The 12,545-nt window shown below is 41.9% G+C and overlaps 1 protein-coding gene across 3 annotated transcripts in view; it reads left to right on the forward strand.

Moving 5' to 3' along the window:
* ARVCF (ARVCF delta catenin family member) overlaps positions 1 to 9,816 on the forward strand; it is a 271,742-nt gene extending 261,926 nt beyond the window's left edge. For all 3 annotated transcript variants that reach the window (XM_086761839.1, XM_086761841.1, XM_086761840.1), the window contains 3 exons: positions 1,088 to 1,179; positions 3,278 to 3,391; positions 4,492 to 9,816. In XM_086761839.1, coding sequence (XP_086617965.1) covers positions 1,088 to 1,179; positions 3,278 to 3,379 — 194 coding nt within the window. In that variant the 3' untranslated portion in view covers positions 3,380 to 3,391; positions 4,492 to 9,816. The remainder of the gene's footprint in view (positions 1 to 1,087; positions 1,180 to 3,277; positions 3,392 to 4,491) is intronic.
* Positions 9,817 to 12,545: the final 2,729 nt, after the last annotated feature.

Genomic DNA, 12,545 nt, shown 5'->3' on the forward strand with positions numbered 1-12,545 from the left:
TAGGGCCCTGCTCTGTGATGGTTTGCTACAAGTCACTGTAGCTGTGTGTGCTTTTGTCATGTGGGCAAACAGTGCCTCTTATGCCGCGGGAGCGCCACGAGAAACATGGCTGTCTTGCCTGCAACAGGTCATTAAGAAGTAAACCAAGACAGGAGCATTTTGATAGTTCGTGTAAAACCTTTTTGTGGTATTCTAAGAACCTAGTTTGTCAGGACATGAAAACATTAACGATCCCTCAAATACATATAGGAAAGTGAAAGCCTGCAGGGAGCTATAAATTTGAGTGTCATTTACTCCAGATTACAATACTGTCAAAGCAGAGCAGGAGAGGATCTGTTTGTCGCTGATAATGAGGGAAATTTGATGCATCAGGAAAATAAATTAAGATTTGCATTGGCTGACAATGATTCAAAGCAAAAGCTCTGAAATAATTAGAACCATTTCTTTATAAATACCTGCCACACTTTTCTTCCCTGTGTTCATCACACTTTCATATTGTTTCTTAGTTGTCAGGAGAAAAAGCCCCAACAGGTGCTACTTTGTGATGAAAGGCAGTCCAAGCACAGCAGGGTTTGCATCGAGATGTCTTCCAACACCATGGGCCCTTTTTCTCGGTGCTCTGAAGGGGACTCTTCCAAATTATTGTCATGTGCTGCTAGTAGTCAGCCTCGGGAAGAGCGGGAACATGCTGCAGAGCATTCAGAGAATGAACACAGCCAATTAAATCAGGCTGCTAAGCAAGGGATTTGGGCTGAATTTGGAGCTCATTAGCCACAGGGCATGAGATGACAACTTGCTGCTTTCCTTGGGCACAGTAAAAATTGCAGCAGGCTGGGATGAAAACAGTGGTGCTTGCTAATGAATGCCAGCATCTGGCAGTGATACAAAAAGAGGGCTTTTCTGTTTTGTTTCAAGCTGGTAAAAATGACATTTCAGAGCTGGAGTGCATGTGAAAAGCAGGCTGCCAGCATCTTCAGGTTGTGATGGTTTATTTTCCTGTTTCTTTGCTGAAGAATTCTGCTAGCATCAGCTCTGCTTTTGCTTTTATTTGTGCTTCGTGCCTGACTGTCATGTTTTTTCTCCTCAGATGGATACTCTACCATAGATCACCGGGACAAGGAGCGCAAATACAAGACCAGTGATAACACAGGAGATGCCTCGGAGAAAGAACCTTTAAAAGTGAGCTTCCTCTTATTGCTGGGTGCTAGTTAGCGCCTTTAAAAGAAAGGAAGCGTGGTATCCTCAGCAAGAAATGTTGGGTAGTTACTCACCAGGGGGCTGTAAAGGGCTGCTTTTTTGGGGGGGTTTTTTGGTTTTTGTTTTTGTTTTTTTTTTTTTTAAGATAAATGCACAGTTTTGTAACTTAGCAGTTGGCTAACTAGAAATAAAAAGAAAATGCTGCTTTCCAGTGCAGGAGCAAATGCAGGGATTCACTATATTGTCGTAAATGGATGAGACTGTAAAAATAGTGTTTGTTCTGTCACCCTCGTCCAGGCAGCATTCCTTAGCCCTAAAGTGTGTAAGTGTGCTCACGCTTTGTTCTGATAACAGTAACTTCCAACTGTCACACTGCTTTGTGTTCACCATGAGAACTAAGTGTGAGCTTGTGTGTCTGTGCACCGCAGTAGGTGAATGGTATTTGTTACCCCAACGGTCATTCACAGTCCTGGTGGTGGACTATGCACAAATGGACCAAGGAGATGGAGAAGGAGGGAGAGACGTGTGTGGTTACGTATGTGCCTTCTGAAACCAAATGTAGACAACTTTATAATTAAGAAAGAAAAAAATCTTGCTTCACAAAGCTCTTTGTATTGTGGGTTGTGTGCAAACGTGGCTTAGTAGGCTGTGTGTAATTTCTGTTGCATTGCTATGCCTTTGAAGTATACCTTTCTGAAAGTCACTTAATGCTGTGGCCATCAATTCTCCCTGGCCTCAAAACAAGCTTATGTTTTCACCTGGGGAAGTAATTTCGAGGAGGAAGAAGAGGATTCATTGAACCAAGTCAGTGGTAGGAAACGCTATTGTTAGTCTGCAGAATGGGGTCCTTAATAACTTTCAGCACATTGCTGATAATATCAGAAAATCCAGGTGACTCATTTTGAGTGGAAACAAACTCCAGTCAATTGAAAGGAAAACCCACTATTATTGAACAAGGGAAATAAAAATGTGATTTGGAGAAAAGTATTTCTATAGATTACAAATTAGGAAGATGTCCTGCTGCATCGGTCTGACTATATTAACTTGCCTGGTCATGCATTTCCTGCTGTGTCCTGCCTTTCCATGAAGGTATACCCTGGAGAATGGCTTCATTCCAGCTGAACATTTTTTTAAGCACAGATCGCTTTCTTCAATTTGCCAGCTCAGGGTATAGCTGCACCCTGTTGGAGGCCGCCCACTTAGACTTTTTGGTTGTCCTCCTTAATTTGTTCTTGAGACTGATAGAACTGAGCTGATTACTCAAGTGATGCAGTGTATCCAACCGTTCCAGTGTGGCAAGAGATGGCCCTGCTTGAAATAGTGTCAACAAAATAAACTTTCTAGTTCTCTCTTCATGGTTCTAGTATGTTTTGCAAGGATGCAACGGGAATGGATGCATTAAGTGACATAAGAATGTTGATCAATAGGAGCTTGACAGAAAATGTCTTTCTAAGGAAAATAGGCTAAGGCAGGAAAATTAACAAATATGTGTTATTTTTGCCACTCAAAATTCATTAAAGTGGTCTGATTGCAACCTTCGGAATTGCATCAAGCAGCCCAAAGTCCGATGTATGTCACACTGAGCACAACCCTGAGTTCAGTGAGTAGCTGCTTTGCTTTCATGAGAAAAAGAGGAAAAAACATTGCACCTCAACAATACGCCTCCCGTGGTCTGTGGTGCCTCCTGGTTGTAAGGACAGAGGGGTAACCTGAATTCAGCCAGTTGTACAGTCAAAGGCGTGTGCTGCCGTGCCCTCCGCTGGGCAGAGCTGAGTGGCTGCTACTCATCCTTCTCCCCATCCCGTCAAACAGAAATATATCTGTGAGGTCTTCTGGCTTGTGAACGGTTTGATAACCGTGGCTCTGAGGCTCAAGAGTGCCCAAGAATTGTGAATGGTGATGGCAGGGAAGTGCAGCCTTTTGGCTGTTGCGGATGCTTTTGTCAGTATTGTGCCTTTGCTGATCTTGTTTCTTTCTCTACCACTAATTTTCCCTTGTGTTCCTTTAAGCTGACTTGTTTGGTGGTTTTGTTTGATTAATCCGCTCTGTTTTGCCTTTAACGCCTCACCCTGTGCTGCAGAATGACACAAATAGGAAAAACATTAACAGGAGTAACAGGGCTTCGGTGAATCTGGTGGATGCCCGTGACATTAAACCCCAGCCTGTTGACTCCTGGGTCTAATTTGCATGCATGGTAGGTGCTTTCAATGGTAATTGGTGCTAGTGATTAACTTGTGCATGATCTGTATCGCTGTGGAATCTCTTCAAGGCTAACTGCTAACTGGGTCCTTTCAGACAAATGAAAATGCATTTGACACAAAAGTGGTGTTTATGTTATTCAGTGTATCTGTAATGAAATGCAATCAAACGCCACTATTTGATTAAAAAAATAACCTGTCAGATAACCAGGCAGAAAATTAATATAATGAATAATTGCTGTTAGGACATGGGAATGAATTTGAATAGTGTGTTCCTGCTTCCAAACACTTTTTTTTCCCCTCTGTGCTCATTGTAAGGATTAGCCTGAGACTTAAGGAAAAGCATATCCTTGACTATTTATGGATTTACCCTGAGGGTCTCATGAGTTACACAGCCCTGCCCGTCTGCAGGAAAGCTGCTGGATGTGCACGAGTTACTTAGCAAGGAGAGATGATTTTGATTACACAATAAACGTTGACCCACAACTTCCCCTTCTCAATTCCCTTTTTCTTTCCTCTGTCACTAAAAAAAAAGGTGCCTTTTTGTTGCTTTCTGGTTCCCTGCCTTTGCCACGTGCCAAATTCCTCAGTAATGTCACTGACCTTTTTTCACTCCTGCCACTGCTAATCTGTCTCCTGCTGTCTTGCTAGACAGGCCTCTACCCCAGTTCTGCCTTCTGGCACTCCATCAGGTGTGATGCTATGTTTGGAACAGCAGGTTTTGTGCCCCTGGCTATGGCTAAAGGAAGATCTTAGTGTCTGTTGTGAAGGCACTGGGCAACTTTCCCATCATAGTGGACAATATACCTTTAAAGGCCCAAATTCCAAAACGTGGAGCATCATCCACCCCCAAAATTCTACATGGAAATCACTTGCATTAGTGCAGAGAAAACTCCTGTATGTTTTTGGGTGGTGATGGCAGGCTACAGACTTTGAAAAATGAAGTCTTTGCTCATCTTCTCCCAGTCATACCCTTCAAGGAACCCATATATTGGGAATAGGTTGTCATTTCCAGTCACTGTTCTACCACTGAGTTATGAAGATCACCAAGATCAGGTACTTGCTGGTATTAATCAGTTTTGACTTTATTTTGCAGGGCTAGTGTCCAACCACATTTTTTTTAATTGCGGGGGAGAAACAAACATTGAATCGACACAGAGGATCTCATCAGTCACCACTGCCATTCAGATCTGGAGGGCGCTGCATCACTGACCAGGCTGCAGATTCGAGGAGGATGTGGGGAGAAACCACAACTGACTGCCGTTGCCAACCGCAGAGCACCATGCCTTACAGCGAGACAATTTGCTTTTTAACTTAGTTACATTCCCACCAGAAATAGCCACCACCTCCCGCTCCCTCCCACTCTCCTGCAAGAAGAAAGAAGGCAAGAAGAGAGAACCCAAGCTTCCATCTAGCTGGCTGCGTTCTTAGGTGTGGATGGTGCCAAGTATGAGACATGAAGGTCGTGTGGCAGCAAAGACAACAGCTTCACAAGTGAAAGAGAAACTGCAGAATATTTGAAATAATATCATAGGTGTAGCCATGAAGATAATAGCACTTTTCTGGTTTGGGACTCATTGTTTTGTGTTGGTTTTTTTTTGTTTGGGGGGATTTGTTTTGAACTGTGAATCTAACATTTTTAAAGGCTTTTTGAAAGATGTTTAGGTTTTCTTTATTATTTCGACAGAAAGTGCAGGAATGTTGAGCAAGTTTATTTGATTTCAATGAAGGGAGAAAATGCAGAACAAAAACTATTAAGCGCTGATGAAATGAACTGGAGAGTGGATGGCAAAATTGATGCAAGCTGTACAATCTGCTTTTAGAGTAAGCTACATCAATCACAGTGCTATATTATCATTATAATCTGGTGTACAATACTTCTGCCTTTTGAATTCTGTAATGGCTCTATTTTTATTTTCACATATTGAGAAGTGGTTTATTGAAGGTTTCACTGTCTCTGGTTCAGAAATCTATGCTGAGAAATGGAGTTGGCTGGCTTTTTATTTTCTTGTTCTCAAAGATTGCAATAAGGATCTTTTACTTTTTACATGTACCAGTGTTGCATTGATGATGATTAACTATTTCTTTTGCCATAGCTGTTAAAACATTGGAAGAAAATAGGAGCTTTTTCATAGGATGTCTTATTTTGAACATGCTATAAATTTTAGATGGGTGTATCACTTACATTTGATGGTGAATTTATCACTGTTGGATCCATGTTTGCTTTGGGCTGTAGATCCTGATGAAAAATGCCACAAAGGGAACTGGTTTGGCATTTTTAAAAATCATCATCATGATTTCTGTGTTCCTTTGGTTTTGTTTTGAGATTACATATTTCATTTGGTGTGAAAATCAGCCAAGTGCAACGGTTCTCCTCTAAGATGCCAAGGCCTGCTTTGTGTAAGGGGGAATTTTTACCTCATGGGAAGGTAATCTGCATATATAGTATCTGGTAATGCCATGAACTAAATGACTTCAGATCACTGATTTTCTCCAGACATTGGTCAAGGGAGAGCAGCAGATGAAAGTAGGAAGCAAATGTTTCACTCGTAGCATCGGAGGACTTTTGCTGATTTTATTTGGTTGCCACTGTTCTTTGATTGCCACTTTTAATTTTAAACAAGCTCCTAAAAACGGTGTGACTGGAAAGCACATTTTTGAATCTAGTAAACATCATTTGCAGTTTTCAGTGCCTGCCATTTCCTTTGTAATTAAAAAGGAGAAATACCCAACAACCTCACCTCCCCCAAAATATTACTGTAATAGTAAACATCTAAAATTTTTGTTAAAAAAAACCGAAAACTTAAAAAAAAAAAACAAATACCAAGAGCTTTGTATCTTCTTGAGTATATTAAAAATTTGACATGAATACATATATATAAATAAATAAATAAATCTATATATCTATATATATATATTGTTGTGCAGAGGATAGGTTAACAAAACCGTGTAAAGTAGTTTGCAGGAGAGGGAAGCATTTGTTGATTCAGGGAAATAGACTGATACCAGAAGCTGTCAGTGATTCGGATGATACATGTGCTCCTTCGCAGCCTCCCTTTTTGACCTTCATCTTCCACGTGCGTTGCAGTGGTCACTTCTGGATCCTGGGGAAGGTGAAGTTGCTTGGAGCAAATTAATATAGCAAAGATTTGTTTTTTCACCTGCATTAGAGTTCTGTTGGGCCAAAGATGCTCAGCAGATCAAGGGAAGCAAAGAGATAGATCTGTGATTATCTGCGTTTGTGTCAGGGCAGTGTCTCTCTGTGTGTAGTCATAAAGTGTGGCAATGAAACCAGATACATAGTCTGACTGTATATTCTATCAATGGTGCTCTTTTCATACTTGTTCTGCCAATACGCGGAGACCCTTTTAACCAAGCTACACAGAAGAGTTTTATATCACTTTTGGTTATGTACTTGGTGTATTCTTTTTGTATATGAAAGGATTTTTTAAAAAACGTTCAGTAATTAGCAATGGAACATGCTTTGTAGCTGATTAGAACAGTGTAAGAGAAGGGCCGTGCCGTCAGTCTGTCCCTGATCTACTTCAAAACATATATTTACCAAAGGAGTCTGAGCAAAAGTTCACTTAAAATAAAGACCTGACCATTGAAAGGAGTCTCTGACTAAGTCTAAGACTTTGTGATTTAGTTACTGTACAGATATTCCAAAGCCAGCAAAAGGTTAACAGAGAAAACTGCAGGAAGGAGGAGGTGAAGTGATTAGGGGCCAATTCTGTCCATGACCTCCTGTTCCAGGTATCCCGTGGCTCTCAGCGAGGCACTACAGGGACACTCAAAATCAGGATTGGAATCCGCTTTGGTCTCTGTCGTTAGTGGGCTAAAACCACAGAGGAGTATTTGAGAAGCAAATTCAGACTCTGTCCCACTTTTCCCTAAAAATCCTTGTTGTGTTTACACTGCATCCTGCGGTAAGCAAACCTCCCTGTGCGGTTAGGTGGCATTGGCTGCCCAGGGTTGTTGTAGCAAACTGTTCTTTGTTTTTGTGGGGGTAAGTGTTTGTGGCAGCCAGCATAGTTGTGAGCTGACAACATGTTTTATTGCTGCAGAAAAGCAAAGATGCTATATCAAGAAGTCACGTACCAAGTGCATGGGCCAAGGCTTCCCCTGGGGGTCCCATGTCTTAACCCTGCCCTTTCCATGCCTTACAGTAACAATGAATTCCCAAGTATGTAGCAATAACATCACTTACATTACTGTGGTTTTTTTCTTCTCACGAAGCATTGTTTGGATATTGAGGAAGGAAAATGGATTGGGAGTGACTTGCATGTGAGACTGTTGCCTTGTATTATCAGCCACCAGCTGAAGTCCAAAGCAAGATACTTTGAACCAGGTCTGGTGATGTAGTGTGCTTTTTATCTACGGCCACAAGCTCACTGGTGGGATGTGTGCCCTCACTTGCCCTTCGCTCTCCCCTTGTTGACACAAATGTGACTGGCTGTTTGAGCTGTTTTGGGATGTGGGTGGATGAACCCGTAGTTGTTGTATTTTGGCAGCAGGGACTGTATGTAAAGAAGGGAAAGCGGCAGTGTGTGTGACTAAAGCTGCAGTAGGGTCTAGAGTCTCCTGCTAAAAGGCAGGCAGTGCTTTTTAGGGCTTGGGTATGTGACCTCCTCTTTTCCTGTTGGCTCCACTGTGAAAACTGGAGGGAATCTGCCTGCAAAGTGCTGGAGTAGAAGCTATTTCTACCTGCAGAAATTCTAGTGGGAGGGATGGTTGTGGAAGGAAGCTATAGTGTTGCAAGACTCCTGCTAAAGAGGAGGAGGAAATTTGATGGCCCAGTGAGAGCTGAGATAACATAGGGGAGAGGGAGACTTCTGATGGCATCTAATTACTGCAGAACTTTCTTCCCAGGGAGGAGACTTGTGCATCTCCCAAGCATCTTCACTAAGCTGTGGAGGTTTTAAAAAAAAATCGTGTGTCAAGAGTCCCCTGGAGAAACATCAAGTTTGGCTGTTGAGCGTGTGAGCAGTTGTACTTGTCCTTACAGCTTCCCAGGTTGGTTGGGGTGTCTGCAGAATCCAAGGAAGAGAGTGGAAAGGCAAGGCTTTAGCGTGTTTTGTTTCTGTCTTGGAGTTAAGTAGCAATTTAGCCATAAGTGTAACTTGACAACTCAAGATGTGTTGCCAGCTTGAAATGCTCCCTAGGGAACAGCTTGGGCAGCCACAGGTCCTGATCTTCAGTGTCTTCTGGGCAAAACACCTGCCTATCCTAGTTCTACTCTTGCGCACTCAGACATGCAGATTGTGAAGGTGTCTGTATCAGGAAAGCAACTCTTTTTTCTCTTGCCAAGACATCACAAAAGGGACTGCCTTGGGGACTAGGGACTGACTTGCTGTAAGTGACACACCAAGGAAGCAGGAGGTGGCACGTTTGTTACAGCAGATTAGTAAGTGCTTGCCAGCTCTAAGGAGTAGTTTTCAGTGATGCTTTCTAGCATGCAAGGCTAAAGCTAAGCAGTTTTCACTCCTAGAGTAGTTCCTATAAGATTGAAGGTGGTGAGTTACCTTCTGTTCCTTGCCTTAAAGTTGAGCGTGTAGGCTCAGCTCCCTGTGAGAGAGGCGCACATGTTAAACTCTTTGAGTAAGCAAAGCTTCAGAAGGCAGAAGGGCACATTAGAGTGGTTGTAGCCCCTTGTGCTGTCTGACTGCCCGCTCAGTGAAAAGTATGGCATGTCAAGTAACTTCAGCCAGCATTTCGAGGCTGTTGGGGTGGAGTTGTGCTCTCACAGTTTCTGGAGGTGTTTATATAGGCATAGTTTCTCCAAAAATTTATTTGTTTTGATGCCCCTAAAATCTGGTGTTTCCTTGTCTTTGACAGAGAAATTCTCTGATTTACTGGTACAGTAACTAATCTAGTACATCTAAGGGGAAGGTATTAATGAACCTTTTTTTTTCTGTCTTAAGTTTTACATCAGGGTAGGACGTTTTCTGAAGTCCAAGGTGAGAAGGAAGATAGCGCAGATACTACAAGGCCTGCCAATCTGGTTCGTACTGTTCAGAGAAACAAAATAACTAGACTAAGAAGCTTACTGGTAATTAGTAGCTAATGTGTTTGTAACTATCATGTGCCTTAAAATTTTCATGGTAGGAGAATAAAAAAAAAAATCAACAATGTGTTTTCTGTAATACTGCTCAACATTCTCTCTGTAGTTTAGATTGGTGGGATTTTGCATTGTATTTACACTGTACTATAAAATGAAACACTTAGAATGGTTTGATTTTACAAGTATGGAGAGGAAAAAAAAGGTGGATTATGCTTTTCATAGAACAAATGTTACCGTGACAGAATGTATTATTATTATAGGATCTTTCCATAATGCAGACAAGTAGAATGCTTGTTAGAAACCAGGTATGTAGGATAACAATTTGGTGTGTTTTCAATAAACCATGCCTGGAAAGAATACATGTGCCATTGGTTATCTTTTTGTTACGTGAGGTATCTCAAGTACTCTTTGGCTTTGCAACAGCAGTTTTCTGTGGCAGAAGTTTCTGTGGCAGGGGATTATTCAGCCCTAGCTCAGGTCAGTGCTCTCTGTGTTAGCAAAAAGTCAGTGGTAATGAGGGCAATTGGAATATCCTTTAAACTAGTAGAGCTGGAAATTTTTGATTCGTTGCCATATGCTGGAGTTGTAGGACAAAGGACCAGTTGTAAGGACCCTGGACTGTAGATCCTGAGTTTTATTCCTTTTTAATATACAAGCATATTTCTGTGGGAAAGACATTTGTGTCACTGTTCAAAGGCTGCCTGTTTGGGACCAAAAGCCTAACTTGCTGATGGCTTTTCCATGTGAGAAACCTTTCACAATTTAGCCATAAGATCCATGTAACTTTATAAAAATTTATCTTTTCTGAAACATGTGCAAGTGTTCTCATAAATATAAGTGTGTAAGAACAACAGAAAATCTTTAAGTTTATCATAGTGATGTATGAGGTTTGGTTGAATGAGAAATTGTTGCTTTGGGGATGTGCCAAATAATGTACATCTGTTGCTGCGTGAGGAAGAAAAATCCTGATACCAATGTGTCAACCATGTATTTCAGGTAACAGCCAGTTACTGACACATCTTAATTCTCTTGAGGACTGCCTCTCCCTGGCACATTCATCTGTTCATGAGGTCAGTAGGGAGGCTGCTGCGCCTAGACACATCATACTTGCCACCATGCCTTTATAAAGCATGACAAAACGCAGTAAATCTTGACGTGAGTGTTCTGTGAGGTCTTAAAACTCGACCTCCAGTCCGTCTGTCTGTGAGTGAAAGGTTGATGAATCCTTGCCACTAACAGAGTTCGCTTTATGTTAATGTCTGATTGTACCATTCACAGCACTGTAAGGTTCCATTTGCTTGCAAATGCTTGCAAGGAGCAATTGAAAGGTCATCTTCAGCTTACCTTCCCTTCTTATTTCAGATGTCCTGAATGCATCCCCAGGAGTTTTGTAAAATAATCTCCGGATTCTGTTCTTGCAGCTGGAGAATCCAGTTTCACAAGTGCTGTGGTAAGATGTGGGCTCCTCGGCTTAGCATCTTGCTTCTAGGTATCATCTGTGTTCTGCTGCAAAGAGGAATCTGATTTTTCCTTTGTGGATGCACTAATATGGCAATGAATAGCAGATGCTGTATGTTAAGCTACTGAGCTAAAAAAAAGTTTCTACAACTGACCTTTTATAGCTGTCAAAGTGATTTCATTTCCAGCTTACCACAGATTGGGCAAATGCGGGCAGCGAGTCCTGCAGGTGAAAGGTTAACCAGGTAACAATGGGCAAGAAATATCATGGCCCTCGTCTGTTTCAGGTTCCAGCAGTGTCTTGGGGGAATATTCTGTACTCATGGGTCCCTTCCTCAGTGTATTACTGTGGAGGTCTCTGTGCAGCTGAAGCACAGCAGTGGCAGAATCTGAGTCTCATAGGAGCTGACAGAGGGGATTTTTTACAACGGGAAGTTGTTTTATACTGGGACCATTAACTGAGCTGTAGAGACAGAGGCAAAGACTAAAACTCTTTTACTACGTTTAGTGTGTGTGCACAGCCAACATAGCTAGCTGTTACTCATAAGATACCTTGTAACTGATTCCTAATTGATTGACTACTTAACCAAATAAGCACACATCGCTACCTTGGTGGTGTCCCCTTTGGTAGGAGAGTTGGGATCTCAGTTGGTCTCTCTCTTGCTGCTCTTCTAGGGGTTTCTGTGTGTTCTCTTCAGTGCATCTGATGTTTGACTTGTTGCTCAAAATTCGTCACAGGGGTGCTTTTCACTTCCTCATACCAATGGGAGGATGCACTAGCTCAGGTACAAACATATGATGACTGCTCTTTGCTCTGATGAGCAATTTCTGATGTAAGGATTGCTACATGGTGGTGTTATGCTCAATTTGGTATTAAATTAGAAAGCAAAAGGGACTAGTGCTGGGTTTGACTTCCTCCTAAATCCTCCTCCTTTCTTTTACAATGCTTTAAAGAATCAGTTCAGTATTTTGAAAGATGATGTCATGTCCCTTTGAGGTAAGAGAGAGGCTTTGGCAGAAACTAGACCCCACTTTCAGGTGTTGCCTGAATTGCTAAGTCAACCTAGAGAGTATTTGTCATGTGGAGAACAGGTCTCAATTAGCAGTATTTGGTGGGATCAGCCCTTTGTGACGTGAGTTGTGAGACTTGGCTGAAAGCTGTGTGTTGGTTTAGGGGAGTTCTTTCCATTGGGAGCGTTCCATCAGGGGTGCACTCTCAGTGGGCAGTCTTTAAACACAAGCTCCCAGATGCACAGTTCCATACCTGTTTTGTGCAAGAATAGGTTGTGTCTTCTAATTGCATTAGGCTGATGTTGCAGTAACCCTCAGTAGGCTTTTAGAATATATTTGAATTAAAGATCTGTTGTCTACCTTTTGCTTCTCCCAGAACTGAAAGCATGACTTTATTTTGAAAAGTACTCTTCTCCCTGGGAGATTTCACATTTATGTGTCAGTGACTCCAGATCATATTTGCTCAACTGACCAAAAGCCTTTTTTGTAATTGTCAGTCATGCAAACAGAGTCAGGCTTTTTCCTTTTCATCCCTTGCCACCAATAATTAAGAGCATTTCAGAAGTGTAGTCAAGTGGAAAAATTTTTCTTGCATATGGAATTCTGTAAAGAATCTG

This window comes from Chlamydotis macqueenii, chromosome 17 (genome assembly GCF_036417535.1).
Source record: "Chlamydotis macqueenii isolate bChlMac1 chromosome 17, bChlMac1.mat, whole genome shotgun sequence".
NCBI classification, from domain to species: domain Eukaryota; kingdom Metazoa; phylum Chordata; class Aves; order Otidiformes; family Otididae; genus Chlamydotis; species Chlamydotis macqueenii.